Source organism: Dermacentor andersoni, chromosome 1, assembly GCF_023375885.2.
Source record: "Dermacentor andersoni chromosome 1, qqDerAnde1_hic_scaffold, whole genome shotgun sequence".
Taxonomy (NCBI): domain Eukaryota; kingdom Metazoa; phylum Arthropoda; class Arachnida; order Ixodida; family Ixodidae; genus Dermacentor; species Dermacentor andersoni.
Genome location: NC_092814.1, coordinates 72,458,134 through 72,473,642, shown reverse-complemented (window position 1 = coordinate 72,473,642; position 15,509 = coordinate 72,458,134). Strand labels below are relative to the sequence as shown.

At 51.5% G+C, this 15,509-nt stretch overlaps 1 protein-coding gene across 3 annotated transcripts in view; it reads right to left on the bottom strand.

Moving 5' to 3' along the window:
- Nucleotides 1–15,212, bottom strand: part of LOC126544996 (fibroblast growth factor 17-like) — a 103,309-nt gene extending 88,097 nt beyond the window's left edge. For 2 of the 3 annotated variants that reach the window (XM_055061609.2, XM_055061608.2), the window contains exon 1: nt 13,699–15,212. Coding sequence is in view for 1 of the 3 variants with exons in the window: in XM_055061608.2 (XP_054917583.1) it covers nt 13,699–13,712 (14 nt within the window). In the remaining 2 variants the exon portion in view is untranslated. The remainder of the gene's footprint in view (nt 1–13,698) is intronic. The other variant, XR_008608584.2, reaches the window with a different exon arrangement.
- Between the last annotated feature and the right edge of the window lie 297 nt (nt 15,213–15,509).

Here is a 15,509-nt window from a genome sequence, read left to right as displayed (position 1 = left end):
ATAAACAAATAATGAGGCTACGAAATTTAACGCAACACAATGCAAGCAAGAACACGAAGACATGACAACCCACGTAAATGACGCAAGCGAAATTCTTTACGTGAATCCGCTGGCTGATGAACAGAAAATGTTATTTATAATAAGATGGAAGTGTTTCTGCATTTGGTTGCCATATAAGAGTTGAACATAGGCACTGGAGTTGATAAAAGAGATTCATAAATTAAATCTAGACGCAGGATGACCCACTGCGGAGGAAACGACCGCACACCGAAGCAACGCACCACCGTAACACGCCGAATGAGCAGCCTTTGTTTTAGCCGCCGTGAGACGAGAGTAGGAACGTCGGTGATCATCTCGAATAACACGAGTCCGTGAGCGAGCACGGATGGTGACACGTCGACAGGCACGATAGCGGCAGCGCAGCCAGGGGGTTTACCAACGCGAAAGCAGCGGCGAGTGTGACAGCGCCGCGGGCCGATGCAGGGAACGCGAGCCGCGGCAGTTGCTGCGAGGAGCGTTGCCCTTTTGGCGGCGCTGGACGCATGCGCCGGTGGCCGGGAAAAGCGAAGCCCCATCACGGGACGCCAACGTAGAGGAACACGGCGGCCTCCTTCTTCCGCTACATTCCATTCGGGCCCCGGAGAGCACGCCTCCCCCCATCGTTCTGTGGCGCAATCGGCACGGCGCCTCATCAAGCATCTCTTTTTCGCGTTCGCCCTCGGCACCAAAGGTTCGTCGGGAGAGACTCGGGAGATCTCGTTACGGCGAAAGCGGATCTCTCGCCGCGCCGCTTGTTCCCACCTTCGGCGGCTAAAAGGGGCGCAGCAACCGGCCCAGATGGGCTGCCAAGCTGCGGCGCGACCTGGCCAGACAGTGGCCAGACCCCCGTCGCTTCGTACCGAGGCCGCGCACCGGGCCGGACCCTTATCGTGACAGCCAACCCGTTGCACATGACGCTGCGTCTCGCACATGCGGCTTTGCCAGGAGGAAACCGGCAGGCACGCGCAACGCAGATAGGCGCTCGAACTGCAATTGTGAATGACAACAACACGCCAGCAGATGGTCGCGCCCACTGTCTCCGGGGGCGGCGCTTATTTGTGAATGGCGTGCGCACACACTCCACCGGGAGAGGGGATGCTGCCACGACTGGTGCAAATAAATGAAAGGGCAAAGAAAGGCAGGACTATTTGGCTTTTGAACCAAACTAGGTAAACACAGGAGCGGCTCGCGGCCATTCGCGACGCCTCTAAGTAATCCGCATGGAAGTTTGAATTGTCATGTCATTGACATGAGTGCGACTGGTGACGTCAGTTCCCCTACAGACATCTCTTGGGCAGCGCTCGGAGGCGTGGCCACAAAACGCTTTCGCGGCAAATGAAAGGAAGGGATATATAGAAAGGAGAACAAGATGTGTTTTGAACGGGGCCACATTCTGCTGCTGCCCAATAATGGGCTCGCGTATAGAACTGGAACGTATCTGCAGAATGGCTTTCTGCATCGCATAAGAACTGCAATTTTCGAATATTTGGCAAAATAACCCACCACCAAACGCCGAGTGCTCGCATGCCAGCAGATGAGGTGAGACCTCGGACGACTTCCCGAGGTCGAGGACTGCGAGCCGTCAAAAAGTGACAGGGCGCATCCGGAGCCATGACCGCGGGTTATCTGCGATGCCTGTACGCTATCGCTGGTCATACACGGTGGACGCCGCGCATGGCGGAACAGTTTGTCTCTGACAGGCTTATCTCAAAGGTGCGTAGTTGCAACGGTCATCGTCAATAGTATGTATTCTGTCGAAAGGGCGCGCACAATGATTGGAAATCATCAGCGTATCAGAAAAGGATTCGAAGGTCGTAGCGTACACAGAATGAATAGATTGAACAACAAAAGGATTTCCGCTCTACCTTGGGCTCAATCAGATGTACGTGTGTGCCGATAACCGTCATGAATGAACAGCAACAAGGCTTCTCGCGCGTGGGCAAGCCAATCGGACGACGTTTTAACCCCCGAAGCCATAGCAGCTCGGCAAGAAGAGTTTTCTGGCAGCTGCGATGACGCGCCAATATTGCGCTGCCGTCAAATAACAAACAGGAAACCGCGCCAAAAAACCACCCCGGCATTCAGATCGCACACGAACAGGGAGCAATAAAAGAATTGCTCGCGCAGACGTGTATAATTGGACTCGTACTACGCACTCTCATCGCGCTGTTACACGAGCGTCTTTCGCTAGCTTCTCGATAGGATGAATGGGAGTAAAAAGCGTAATGTTTGCCGAGGGGCGTCATACGTGAGCGCAAATGGTACCCCCGCACATTCAGCGCACTTTTCCAATTCGGGAGGCCACACCTTGCTTGCCACCGCGAGCCTAGCTTAATGATAAAGAGCGGCGGCATCTCGCCTCCGCTGCCTTCCGTTACAGGAGGAAGCCCGCCTCGCTGCCCCTACGGCTCCGTCGGTCGGAGGGCAGCCTCGGGCTTTCCTGGTTCACACTCGGCTGCCAAGGTGCGGAGGGGGTTCCAGGTAGCGCACAGCGGGAGATATTAAAATAGTCGAAGAAACGCACTTTCCCCCGAGCGCGGCGCCGCACTCGCACGGCCCCTGGCCGCGTGAGGGAGGACAGGGTCGCCGGTGGCAGAGTGGGCCGCACCAGCGCCACGCTGGAGTGTTTACAGGCGTTTTTCGCAGAACGGGACACTCCAGAGCGCGCGGCGGCGGCTCGCCAAGGCCGGCGCGCGTCAATGTGCCGAACGCATGCCGGCACGTGAACGGCGGCCGCCGGCTGCCAGCTGGGCTCGCGGGCGCCACCCGGGGTCAGGGGCTACGGCCGCCGAGACGAGCAGCTCGTCGTCATTCCTACAGGCGGGCGCCGAGCCAAGGAGGTGCTGAACCTTTCGATGGACCAACGTGAGCAAAAAAAATCGGCGGGAAAGGATGATGCGAAAGCGTGGGCTGTATTACATCCTGCTCCGCGATGCGGCATCGGCGCCTGTTTGTACAGTCAACTCATTCTCAGTGTAAATAACCAACTGAAATTATTTTTAGCACCTTTTCGGTTATCAAACGATGCACACAAAACAAAAAGGCTCTCAGGGGATTAAAAATAGGTCCTTGTCGCCTTTCTTAATCGCAATGAAAATAAAGAGATTCGATCACTTTATGATGTTGACGGCTACTCCTTTTCACATAAGAGCAACTTTTAAAAACAATGTTACAAGATAAGAATAGACGTCAGAACTTGGAAAAATTTGGCACAATCACGGGAGCCACATTTTGTCATACTTCGCAGTCTGGAAACGTGCCGACATCTCTTCATTTTGACCACCCACTTCTTTCTCTGAATGAGAACCGTCCGGGTGCACAGATACACACCATGCTACAAGAGTACAACAGATCATGGCTCACAAGATAGGCTTTTTGGCAGTCAGACCTCTGTTACTGTTCGCGTCTTCTACCGGTATCGAAAATAGAAATATCTATCGGAGGTCTTCAAAGGAAAAGCGATATTTCGACATCGTCCTCTGATAGCCTCCTTTCAACTCTTATATCAACCGAATCAATTGGCCTTCTGTCAACCCTCTCACAATTATTACTGCTTTGTTCATGCTTACACGGACGGTTCTGTCAGCAAAGAATGTGCGACAGCAGCGTATGTCTTGCCAACCTTACAAGTGAAGTACGGTTGTCGGCGAGGGCGCAAGTCGTCGTCAACAACAGCAAAACTAGTCGCGCTCGCTTCCTCAAAAAGCAAGATTTATTATTAATTATGTAAACATATATAAACATCACAAAGAGAGAAAGAAACTTGTGCTATAGCATTTATCAATTGACTCCTATAATAGACACCACAGGATTTATCAAGATTTACGAAAACACACACACACCTAAAGTAGATAATCTGTATAGATTACAGATCTGTAGGAGAGACAGAACGGAAATGTTTAAAGGAAATGTGACTGCGAAGGTAAAAGATTAGCATTTCCGCTGGTCTGAACAGAACGACAAGAGTCAGTTTTCATAAAACCCACTTACCAGGCATTTGCCTGTTAGTGCACCGAGAGAGGGTGAAGGGATGAGAAGCGAGGACAAATTAGGTTAGTTATACGATAGCGCTGCATGCCTGGCTCGTGCTACCGAGTTGACCGTTGCATTCGCGACACGAGCGAGCGTCTACCAACGACGAAATAGACACACATAGAGAATTTGCGAGTCTGTGTGTCGCGCGCGGGACAACGGTTATCACGTGGTCTTATACATAAACGCCTTGACATTTTCCTTCTTATGATACACGCACTAGTCTGTTTATAAAGCAAATGTTTCCGTTGTTCTCCTTCGAAAGAACTTTCTCCACTCTTGCATGTCTTTTCTGTTTGAGCCTACACTCTTCACTTCCCTTATTTCCTTTTTTTTTTTCAGATTGGGGTAGTTTACGTCCCAGAACAGCTGGAGAGCCGGCTGGGCCGAGGCCTCAAGATTAAGTTCTTACAGCGGGGTACTGCCAAGCTCACCGAAGCAACGCGAAGTCGTTCGCTCCCCTTCGCCATTGAACCTCAGATGTCCCGTGAAATGACATCGCCGGTACAAAATCGTCGGCAAGAGTTTCACGCTTACACCTTCGGCGCGTTGAATGCACTTCGTCGTGCTGCGTAGCCGATACAGGAAACTGAACTTCGAGCTGTGCGTGCCCTGTATGGACATACGTCAGCGAGACGAACACAACGGCGACTGCATCTGTACATGCAGTTCTCCCGATCGAAATGCACGTTGTTTATTTTATTTAAAAATGGTCCATTGTCACTCTCGTTTGGGTGTGTTCAAGAGCATTCAGTTTTCCCCGGCAGATACATTGACGTAAGACAACAGCACACACCATCTGAGAAATGGTGTTTTGATAGCTATTACCATTCTGAGAATAAACAACAACATTATTTTCAGCCCACTCTCCCGATCCATTTGAAAGACGGCACTTCAGGGCCCCACGCTGCTCGAGTTAGTGTACAGCGGTTAAATTAGCTAAGTTCTAGGGTATTACGAGCCAAATCAACGATCTACTTATAAGACACGCCGTGGTGGGGGACTCCGGTTTACCTTCTGACCAGCCGGAGTTCTTCAAATTTCGCCCAATGCACGGTACACGAGCGTTTTTGCATTCCGTTCCCATCGAAATGCGGCCGCCGCGGCCGGGATCGAGCCCACGACCTTGGTACTCCACAGCGCAACGCCATAGCCACTAGTTCAGCTACCGCGGCGGGTACACAGCAGTTCACGAGCGTTCTCGCACGTCTTGCGGAGAAGAAAATAGGCTATTTTTTATACCCGTTTTAATTTTGGATGACACGAAAAGCTATTTTTGTCCGCGTTTAAAAAAAAGAACGCTCAAAAATGAATGATAATTAAGCTGTAATAGTAAACTACGCTTCTGCACTAGCAAATAGTCACTCTTAGCGCGATAGCAGCGTATGTCTTGCCAACCTTACAAGTGAAGTACGGTTCGCAAATATGCCAAAACTAAAGATGGGCGGCGACGTCACCCCACATGAGCTTCCAGCGGAAGCATGCCGTGATGTCATGGATTTTGACAGTGTCTACGCGGTTCTACTAAGTTGTGTATAGGTACCATGTGATGTGTTTCTTGGTGCAATGTTTATAGGTAAAGGACTAGATTGCGTTCAAAAGAAACAAAATGCTTAAAAAATCAGGCTACGAGCACTGTGCCAAAACGGCCAACATGCAAGAAAATGCATTGAAATCCGTGACGGTACACTGACGTACCGGCGCTCACGTTTTCTTCGTAATTTGAAAAATGGAAATTTGAGAATGGAAGTCTGAGAAATGGAGCTTTCGGCCTTCACTTTCGCCAGTAATCATAAGCCCCCCCCTTTTTTTTTATCCCCCTCCCAATCGAAGAAAATAGAATTTAACACAGGTCTGAACACACACGCACGCACGCAACAGATGTACACATATACCGTAGTTTCGCGATTCTAAGCACCCCCCCCCCCCCCTCCACCCCTCTATTTTCACGAGAAAATTGGGAAAAAAGTTTGCATGCGAATCTAAGCACCCCCCTATTTGTTAGGAAGAGCGCGTAGCCAAGGGCGCCAAGCGCGCTTGCTCAGTCTGTCATCGAGCCGGAGCCGTCGGAGTCCCGAGGTGGCACGGCGGCCGCGGCGCGAGTACGCCGTACAGCCGGACTGTACGGCTGTACGGCGAAAGCTGCAGAAAGCGTACCCATCAACCATCGCAAAGTGGATTTCGGACGCTTGGAAGCGGGTCCAAGTTGACGTTGTGGTCAAATCATTTAAGAAGTGCTCGATCACAAACCACTTCGACGGAACGGAAGACGACCTCCTGTGGGATACCGAGAGCGGCGGTTCGAGCGGTGCGACGAACTCGAGTGGCAGTGATAGTGACTGAGCATCCGACACAAGCGGTGGGTTCACACTCTGCACCAATTTTTCTTTTAAATGTTTGCAAAATAAAATCTTATTTCTCGCACCCGTCTCGTCGTGATGTCGCAGCAAAAAGAGGGAGGGGAGGGTAACTGTAGATTTTTCGAATCTAAGCACCCCCCCTCACTTTGGGCATCGCGATCGTGAAAAAAAGGGGGTGCTTAGAATCGAGTAAATACGGTATATGAGAACCGTGTCGGGTGAGTTGGTACGACATAAAACTGTCCTACCAACTCGCCTGTTCTGCTGTCTTTGTTTACAGCACGCTACTGAGTCTCGAAATAGTAATTTCTCAGCAGACGTCGGAGCAGCGGCGCCGCTTCGCGAGAGCGACTTCCAAGGACCTTCTGCGGGGGGGGGGGGGGGGGGGGGGGGGGAGCCGCGTGGCGAACGCGTGCAACAGGCCGCACCAACCCGTACTCGCCCTGCAGGCCAATTCTCTTAAACGAGCAAACACGGATCTGCGAGAGTGGTCCTGCACAAATTTAGCCGCGAAGGCGGCGCCTGACACCATGCACGGTGCAATGTACGCGTGACGAAAAGGCAAAGACAACAAGAACAACAACGGCAACAAAAGACGGCATCGGCACGGGCTTTCATAACTGGGTCACCCAATGGTGGCATCGGTGTTGCACTTGCGCCTGAGGAAATGCGGTGAAAGTGGTCTCGCGCTTGGAGTCAACGCGACCGATGCACGCCACGTTTGCGCACGCGCGAGGGGTCGCGCGCCAAAGCGCCTCCTGTCACGCAACGGCTTTTCTGTTCTTCCTTGCCTAGGCTCTTTTTTTGAATATTGTGCAAACAGCGCGAGGCCTACAGCGTCGGCCGAACCCGCAGAGGAGGTGAGCTCTTCCGGACAGCAGTTACGACCGCGTATAACGCTGTAACGCGTACACAGCGGATATTTACACAACGTCCGCCAAGCCAGCACGCGAGAAAAAAAGGTTATGTATCAAATACGGTATACATACGACTGCTCCTAAACAGCCGTTCGCCTCACATATACGCAAGGGCGCGGGAGGTGCCCGCTGGGTCCCATTTGATTTCATATGTTTCTTGGCGCTCATGCCGTGAAAAGCTCGGGTTTCCGCGGAATCGCAGTTGGCTCGAGAGTATAGGACGCTCGCAAAGTTGATGGCCATTGACACATAGAGCGATTGAATGTGCGCTGACACTATCGTGTGACATTGTTTCCTCCATGGCTAACTTCCCTGTCTTTCCCTCTTCCTTTCCGACCTGCGCCTTGCTATGTCACAAATGTCCCGAGGTGTCGTGGCATGTGACCACGTTTTCAGCCTTCCCTTCGAGCAGTATGAGCCAGACAATTTGCTTGCCGGTGCTAGCAACCAAGAGTTTTTCAGGGCATTATATACATATATATATATATACATACATATATATATATATATATATATATATATATATATATATATATTCTTTATTGCGGTGCCTATTTCCAACCAACCAACCAATTTCCAACCACTTGCGTCTTGCGTATTGAACTCCGATCACGAAACTTTGGCGCACCAAGACTGTGCAATCGAGAGGATCACCCGCAAGGCGTGGCGAGCACTTAAACAGCGATTACGATTAGCCTTATTCAAGAAACAAAAGCAGGAGTGCATAGATTTGCGGCGGGCCGAATTATTTTGCAGTGACTTTTTAAAATCGGCACCGTGCCGATAATGTCTATGTTAGGAAGAGTTCCACAAACAAAAATACCAACACAAGAAAAAGAACGAAGTAGACGGAAAGAGCGATCTTTCCGTCTGCTTCGCTTTTTTCCTGTGTTGGTCTTATTGTTCGTGCAACGTTTCATAACATAGTCATGCACCAACTCGCCCAGCTTCTAAACTGCCGACAATGGTCTGGAGAAGAAAAACTCCAAGCAGCGAAACGCTTGTACATGCGTGTGAGGAGCTATTGAGACGCCTCAAAACTTTCTCGTCGACGTGTGCAGCAGTAGGAAAATGGCCACGTCAAATGGCCGGGATGGTATAGGTCATCGACTTTTGAGATGGTATAGCTCATCAACCAAAGACCAAAATTAGCTGCAGACAGGTGATCAGCCACATCGTTCGGCTGACATCGTAGGCTTTGGAAATGTATACTGCGCACAGCCGGATGGTTCGGCTAAGAAAGCGGTTTGTTCTTCGGACGGGTGAGACAAAAAAAAAATCGAGCAGTACGTCATACGAGAAGCCCCGGCCCACGACGGCCGCACGCGGGTGCGGCACCCAAGCGTGACCCAGTGACGACGGCCGGGGAACCGGGGGGCGCGAACCGCTGGGTCTCCCACAGGGTCGCCGGGGTCGAGCCGAGTTCCCCGCAAAGTCGGGACGCGCACGGCTGTTTGCCCAAGCTAAAGGAACCTTCGAACTAAACCTGTGCTTCGGCAGCAGCTCCCGTGAGAGCGCTTCCCAGAGGTTGCATACGGGGAAGGCTATACGCGCTCATGGCGATGTGCACGAGCTTGGTGGCCGTGGCGCCGAGCTCAGGCGACGCCCTTGGCCAACAGTTTAACGCTCCACAATATAAAAGGGGTTCCCAGGAGCAGCGCGGCCCAGGTGCCCGAAGACCTTGTGGCGTGCAGCTTCCGTGCACGCGGGGTTCTACAACCTTAGCGCAAGATGATCGCGCAAGAAGTCACCGTTATGCAAATTAAGTGAACTGCGAGGTTATTTCAGAGGCTGAAGTTTGTGATCGCCATCTGCCGTTATTATCCACAATGACGGGCAGGAAATTCCTGCCTGGCAGGAACTTGTAGTGGCGCAGGAACACTGATCCCTACTTTAGCAAGCGTATCGTAGATATCAGTGCGCAGGATCAATCTACATGTAGAGTAGGTCCGAACGTAGCACTTGCTTCACTGTGGACCGGTACAGAGCGTAGAAATTATCTTAAAATTCGCCTCATGCAGAATTTTCCCGGATGACTCATGCTAAATCTAAAGAATTCGCTTTTCTATTAGCTGGTGCTGGTAAGGAAAAGCGGATACTAACAACAAAATAGAACTTTCAAAGAAAACGAACGAGACGTATCGGCTACCACACGTGAGCCTTCTTCACCATGTTAGCGTCTGCTTTCTTTACCATGATCATCCTCGTACAGACGGATTTTCGTCAAACCCTCCGTTTCATTTCTTGTTGTTAACTGACTGTCTTGCGCAAGCTTTTAGTTAAGCCTTACGGCGACGCACCAATTTCTTTTTAACGATAATCACTGCAATTTCGTTCCTTGTGCACGAGATATATAACAATAACCCATCAACGGCGCCCTAAAATTTCAATCTTATTGCTGTTTCACCGGATGGGAAGAATAAAGCTAGCGCTGTCGACTGCAACATTTCGCGCATTATCTTGAAATGTTTGCGCTGCCCCCCTCCCCTTTCTTTCCCCCCCCTAAAGAAATCGGTCAGACAAAATGTAATCAAACCAGTTCGCTGCTCCGAACTCTCACTATTCGCTGTTATCGATGCAGCTCGGCCTTTTATCTACGCAAATTTAGCCTTGTAGTGCACAATACTTTTTACGACTCTGCAGAAGAGACCACCGCAGCCCATTAAGAAACGTACACGTGTTGGGAATTTATTTGCCAGGCTTACTATTGAGCATCTTGAGTATTTAGCATGTTTTCTCTATTTCTGCAATAAGTGTGCTGCGACGCTATGCCGAAGGAACTAAGCTTGGTCGAGGAAGGGGACGCTTAACTCACGCAGGGCACACGGGTTCGATAACACGTCAGAAGCTGCCGCGAGCGAATTGTGGGATACTGTTTCCGATAGCGCCGAAGACCAGAATAGAGCAGATTCGCAGTCATGTACACAGAAAGCCTTCGAACCTATGTGGGGCCCGGAAGTCGAGAAGGTGCCGATGTGGAGCACGTGAAACGGAGTAAAGGCAGGGAGGATAGTAAGCCATAAGCGCTTGCCCCCTGCCGGCGTCGACTGCGTTCAAGCACGTCTTACAACAACTAAGCAAAAGCGCAAGTACTTCAAGGTATTTTATCTAAATAACACAAACAGTGCATGAGTTGGTGCCAGTGGTTATGTGTAATGTTCTCTCTCCATTGCCAAGGTTTGTACTAGCAGGGAATACGCGCACTCCTCCGTTTGGTTCAGCATTCTACCCTCAACCTGACCTGTGTATGCAGTTCGTGTCGGGGCGGCCACGAGCATGTAGAATATCGGTCCAAGTATGTATTTCGGTAGTATTGAAAGAAATAAAGCTGACTTTATTTGAATGCGCAGCGCGATAAGCGGCCGCAACGCGTTTAAAGCCAACCTGTCAGCGGGAGGGAAGAAGCGCACCAGACCGAGACAGGCTGCAGAGCGGGCCTCCTTGCGCCCCTCGCGATAAGGACGAACTGGGTGACATAGTGTTGGAACGAGCCCGATGCTTATCAGCATCGGTGCGACGTCGGCACAATGAGCGCAGTGCCAGAGTAGGGGATCAGTGATTGAAATGTATCCGTTAGGAGCGCACGCAGGACTCACTTCGCGACGCGCTTGCTTGTTGGTCGCCGCAGTAAAGCCCGGAGAGAAGCCGTCGATGGTCGCGACTTCAAAGGGGGCTCCGGGCCGACTCGACGTTTTACGAGGGATCCGCGCCGGTGGGCGCATCAATGGGAGCTCCACGCGTGGCCTTACGGTTCGCGGCCGGAAAGACGCAAAATAAACAAATAAAAAAAAAAAGAAAAGCGCGTCCCATTTGTTTCAGGAAGGGCGGCCCATTAGTTTAAGCGGCCGATCCGGCGTGACAAGCAGCATTTGGGCCGCGCAGCCCGCTAGACAATCTGCAAGCATGTCACATCCATCCTAATACATGCGTCGGGATTTTTTCCCCCGGCCCGCTGTAGCAGCTGCTGTGTTGGCCCCGTCCATAACTCAGCTCTCTGAGCCTTCTCGGCTCAGCATCCCGCGGCTGCCAGGCGCCGCACCTCGTTTTTATGCTCAACTCTCGTCGCAGCTAATGATGGCATCACGGCCCGCACAGTCTACCAGCGCGGGGGCCCCAGTTATTTCTCGCCCGCACTGCCAGCGGTCGTGATTTGTTCCCGCGTGTTCTGCGAAACCGTGTTGATTGGAACGCCCAACGTGTGAGCCGCGAGCACGTCCTCCACCACCTCCCCCCCCCCCTCACCCGAGGTGCCTTATCGTGCACGCGCAAGATTAGCGTGGAATGCGAGAATAGCGCCCGGAAACCGTAAATACCTGCACGCTGATGTAAATAGACGCCGAATTGCGGCCCACTGCGACCGCCGTCACACTGCGCAACGATAACAACAATAACGGCCGCAAGAAGAGGAAAAGCAAGAGGGCAACAGCTCCCGAGGATAGCCCAAAGCGCGGCTCCGTACAGGTGCGAGCCACCGAAGTGGCTTTGCCCCGCAAGCAGCATCGTTGTAGGGAAGCGGCTTTTCCTTGGACCCAACGAGTTTTTCTCCGAACGCTCAGGGGAACAGCAAAACAATGGTGCCCACTGTTTGCACGTTGGACACGCGCCTTGCGCTCCCCTCTCCCCGGAGCTCCACGCCCTCAACGTGCCTCTTTCCGTTCGAGAAGAGTGCGCGTGTCTTTTCGCAGCTAACAAACATAGCGCATGTAGGTATGTCGCCCATGCGGAAATTAAGTCTCACTGCGCGGTCCCTGGTGGGCAACACCCTTTCACGTGCGGCCTTGCAAAGCGTTCGCGATGGAAACTTCGCATTCCTTAGCTTGACGTCTTGCCTGGTTACCAGTCTGTTCGCGCGAGAAAAAAAAAGAAGTGGCGCAAGCACGCAGCCGTCGAGGAATGCATCGCCACACAAGAGAGCAACGGCTGCAGGCTGCCGTCCCATTCGAGCCGGCAGCTGCGGAAGAGGCCTCCACGTAATCTTCCAATTGAAATCTGGCAGCAAGCCCGACCGTCGCACGGAAGGCACTCGCAGCCGGCGTATACGCATGCGAGGCGAGAGACAAGTTTGATTTGTGCGACGAGCCGTGACAGCGTACGGCATTGGGCTCCAATGTTCCGTATATGGAGAGGAACGTTCCTGAACACACACACTGGGAAGAGGCGCCTTTGCGCACAGTAGACGCTCTTGTCAATATTAGCACGAACCAATAAGGTTGGCGTGAACATAACGCACGTGCCACATAGTGTGTGTGTGTGTGTGAAGAAATAGTGCGAGAGTAAACTAGTACCAGTACACTTAAGCGGGTGAGAATGCAGGAAGGACCATTTTTACAGAAATTGTATTTGCTCATGGCGCTACGGGTATGAAAATAAAATTTTAAGGAGCAAGCTTTTAGCGGCCATTGATTACAGACGGCGTCGCGCTGCTGTGCTTCACATAAATATAAATTAGCTTTCAAAAACAGTATTTCGGGGCACCGCCAGAATCGCGCAAAAAAAAAGTAAGAAAAATAAGAAAATAAGTAAATCGAGAAGGGGCCCATTCCCAAACTTTTCATTAATATGCACTAAAGGCGAGCACTAAAGTCTGCTTTTATTTTTATGCATTGTGCACCACACAGACATACATACGCCCGCCGCGGTGGCGGGATCAAATCCCGGCTGTGGCAGCCGCATTTCGATGGGGGCGAAATGCGAAAACGCGCGTGTCCCGTACATTGGGGGTACGTTAAAGATTCCCTGGCGGTCAAATTTTGACCGGAGTTCCCCACTACGGTGTCCCTCATAATCAAATCGTGGTTTTGGCACATAAAAACCCAGAATTAAATTCAGACATGCATACAGCGCACCACGGCGACATCCGTATAGTGCAAAAGAAAAAAAAAAAAAAAAGAAGGGGGTGTGAGGGAGGAGGGAGCGACAGACGAAAACGAGCACAAATCATTCTGCCGACCCGCGACAGCCGTACACCGGGGAAGGCGAGAAAAGTTCACTGTCCCGTCCGTGTCACCGAGCGGTTTCAATCGCAACAAAATGCGTCAGGGACAGGTGCAATCACTTGACGGTAAACAGATATCTTATTTTCCGTAGTCCTTTCCCTCTCCTCCGCAGAGTAACGCTTTCAATTTCAAACGATCGCGAGCCGAGGAAAGGCGTGTCGTCTGCACGTAAGACTTTCCGAAGCAAAGGCACACATTTTTCTTGTCCCTTTGTCTCGGTTAGTCAGAGAAGGGTGGAAACATTGAAAACGCGCGCAAGACTGCAAAATAAAAAATAAAAGAAAATTAAAGAAAGAAAGACACCAGGGAAGTGGAACACACATGGAGAGAGGATGCAAGATAGCGGCTACTCACTTGTGTATAAGCATGTGGCGTTAGCGGCAAAACATCCCAGCAGATGCGTGGTCGGCAGCAGATCAGTGGACAGGGTGTCACAATCCGGCTGGCCGCGCATGCTGTGCGTGCTACTCCCCAGCGCCGAATCGAGGAGCCCGCTGTGCGCCCACTGACACTCACATCGGACGGGCAGTTTTGGGAAGTTCGCGAAGCCGACGACGCCGGTGCCTGTATCACCTCCACCTCTGGCTCTCGCGTCAAACTGACGGCGCGCGGCCGAGTCGGCCGGCGAACAGTCCGCCGCCGTACCGCGACGTCGCACGACGTCACGCTCGGCGGCAGCCAATGGGCGCTCGCCGCTCACGTGGCCCCCCTTCGGCGGCGCGCCGCTCTCACCTGGCAGCAGCAGGGCATCCCCTCGGCGCGCAGTCCGTCAGCGCCGACTTTGGGGCTTCGACTGTGGCCGGCGCGAGCTCCTGCAACCGGCGTCTCCGGAGTTCAGGGGACCGTCGGGGCTTCTTCCCCTATCCCGCTGCTTGACCTCGTTGCACGGGTTGCGCCTTTTTTGCCGGTGCCTCGGTTGGGCGCCTGCCTCATCTTACTTCGTAGGACGGGCGCACGCACATTTGTTCTAAATCATTGACTGATATAAAGGAAGCTTTCCAAGAACAGGCACACTCGTGAATTAAGGGCAGGAGTTGGGTGGAGTGGCCGCCCTACTACCGCGCGGCGCGCCGTCACCTTCGATACTCAAAATTCCCACGATGACGCAAGTGACGTCGATCACTGTTTCTGTGGGATCGATGAACTGAGCTGAGTCCCAAAGAAAAAGCGCTGTGCCGCGCGGTGATCGAACTATAGCAAACACACGTCTATTTGAATACCCTCTTGTCGAAACCATTCAGCCTGGGCCCAAACGTAGGAGTCTGCTCGCATATTAGGCTTATATTAGATTTCCGTTTAATTTTGTGACTTATGAAAAAAAGAAAAAAAGAATACTTGTTCGTTTCGAGATACGCTCTTGTAAGGAAATGAAAGTGGAGTCTGAAATCCGCGAACCCCTCAAACATGACAGTCGACACCCCTGTTTCCCTGCGAATCGTTTTTCTCTGCGCAACACTCAATATTTAAACGGTCTACATCAGCTCCCAGAACCGGTTTTCCGTCACCTAAATACGGTACCCTCGAGCATCGTACGCAGTTAGGCGCCCAAAACCTATTTCCTGGTACATTCTCGGTGCGGCGACTTTTATCTGAGAAAAAAAAAAAAAAAACACACATTTATTGAAAAGGCGCTTGTTTCAGTTTGTGGCCGCTTGGAGCATAGTTGAGCAATTTGAAGCCGCATGTAGAGTGCATGCAGCAGTAGACGCGACGAGCGCTTTCTGCATTCCACGGGGTGAGCTAGAAGGGCATCGAATGCACGACCCAGATAGCGAGCCCCCCGCGATGGGGTCATTTCTCAATTCGCCTTTACTCCTGGCACATTTTCTTGTTTTGTGTTTTTACGCCGTTGCTTGGAGAACTGGGGATTCTCGTATAGGCACCACTGCAGCGCAAAACGATGGTGTGCGGAGTGACGGAACAATGCGCATCAGTGCACGTGCATGTTTCCGTGCAATATATATATATATATATATATATATATATATATATATATATATATATATATATATATATATTGTGAGCATTATTCATACGCTTCATATTCTCACCTGTACATACTCAACATCACCGTTTTGGGGCCTGGTGGTGGGGCTCTCACTCGAGAGAATAAAGAAGAGACTGGCTGCCTAAACCTCGTCTCACAATATATATAATTTATTTTT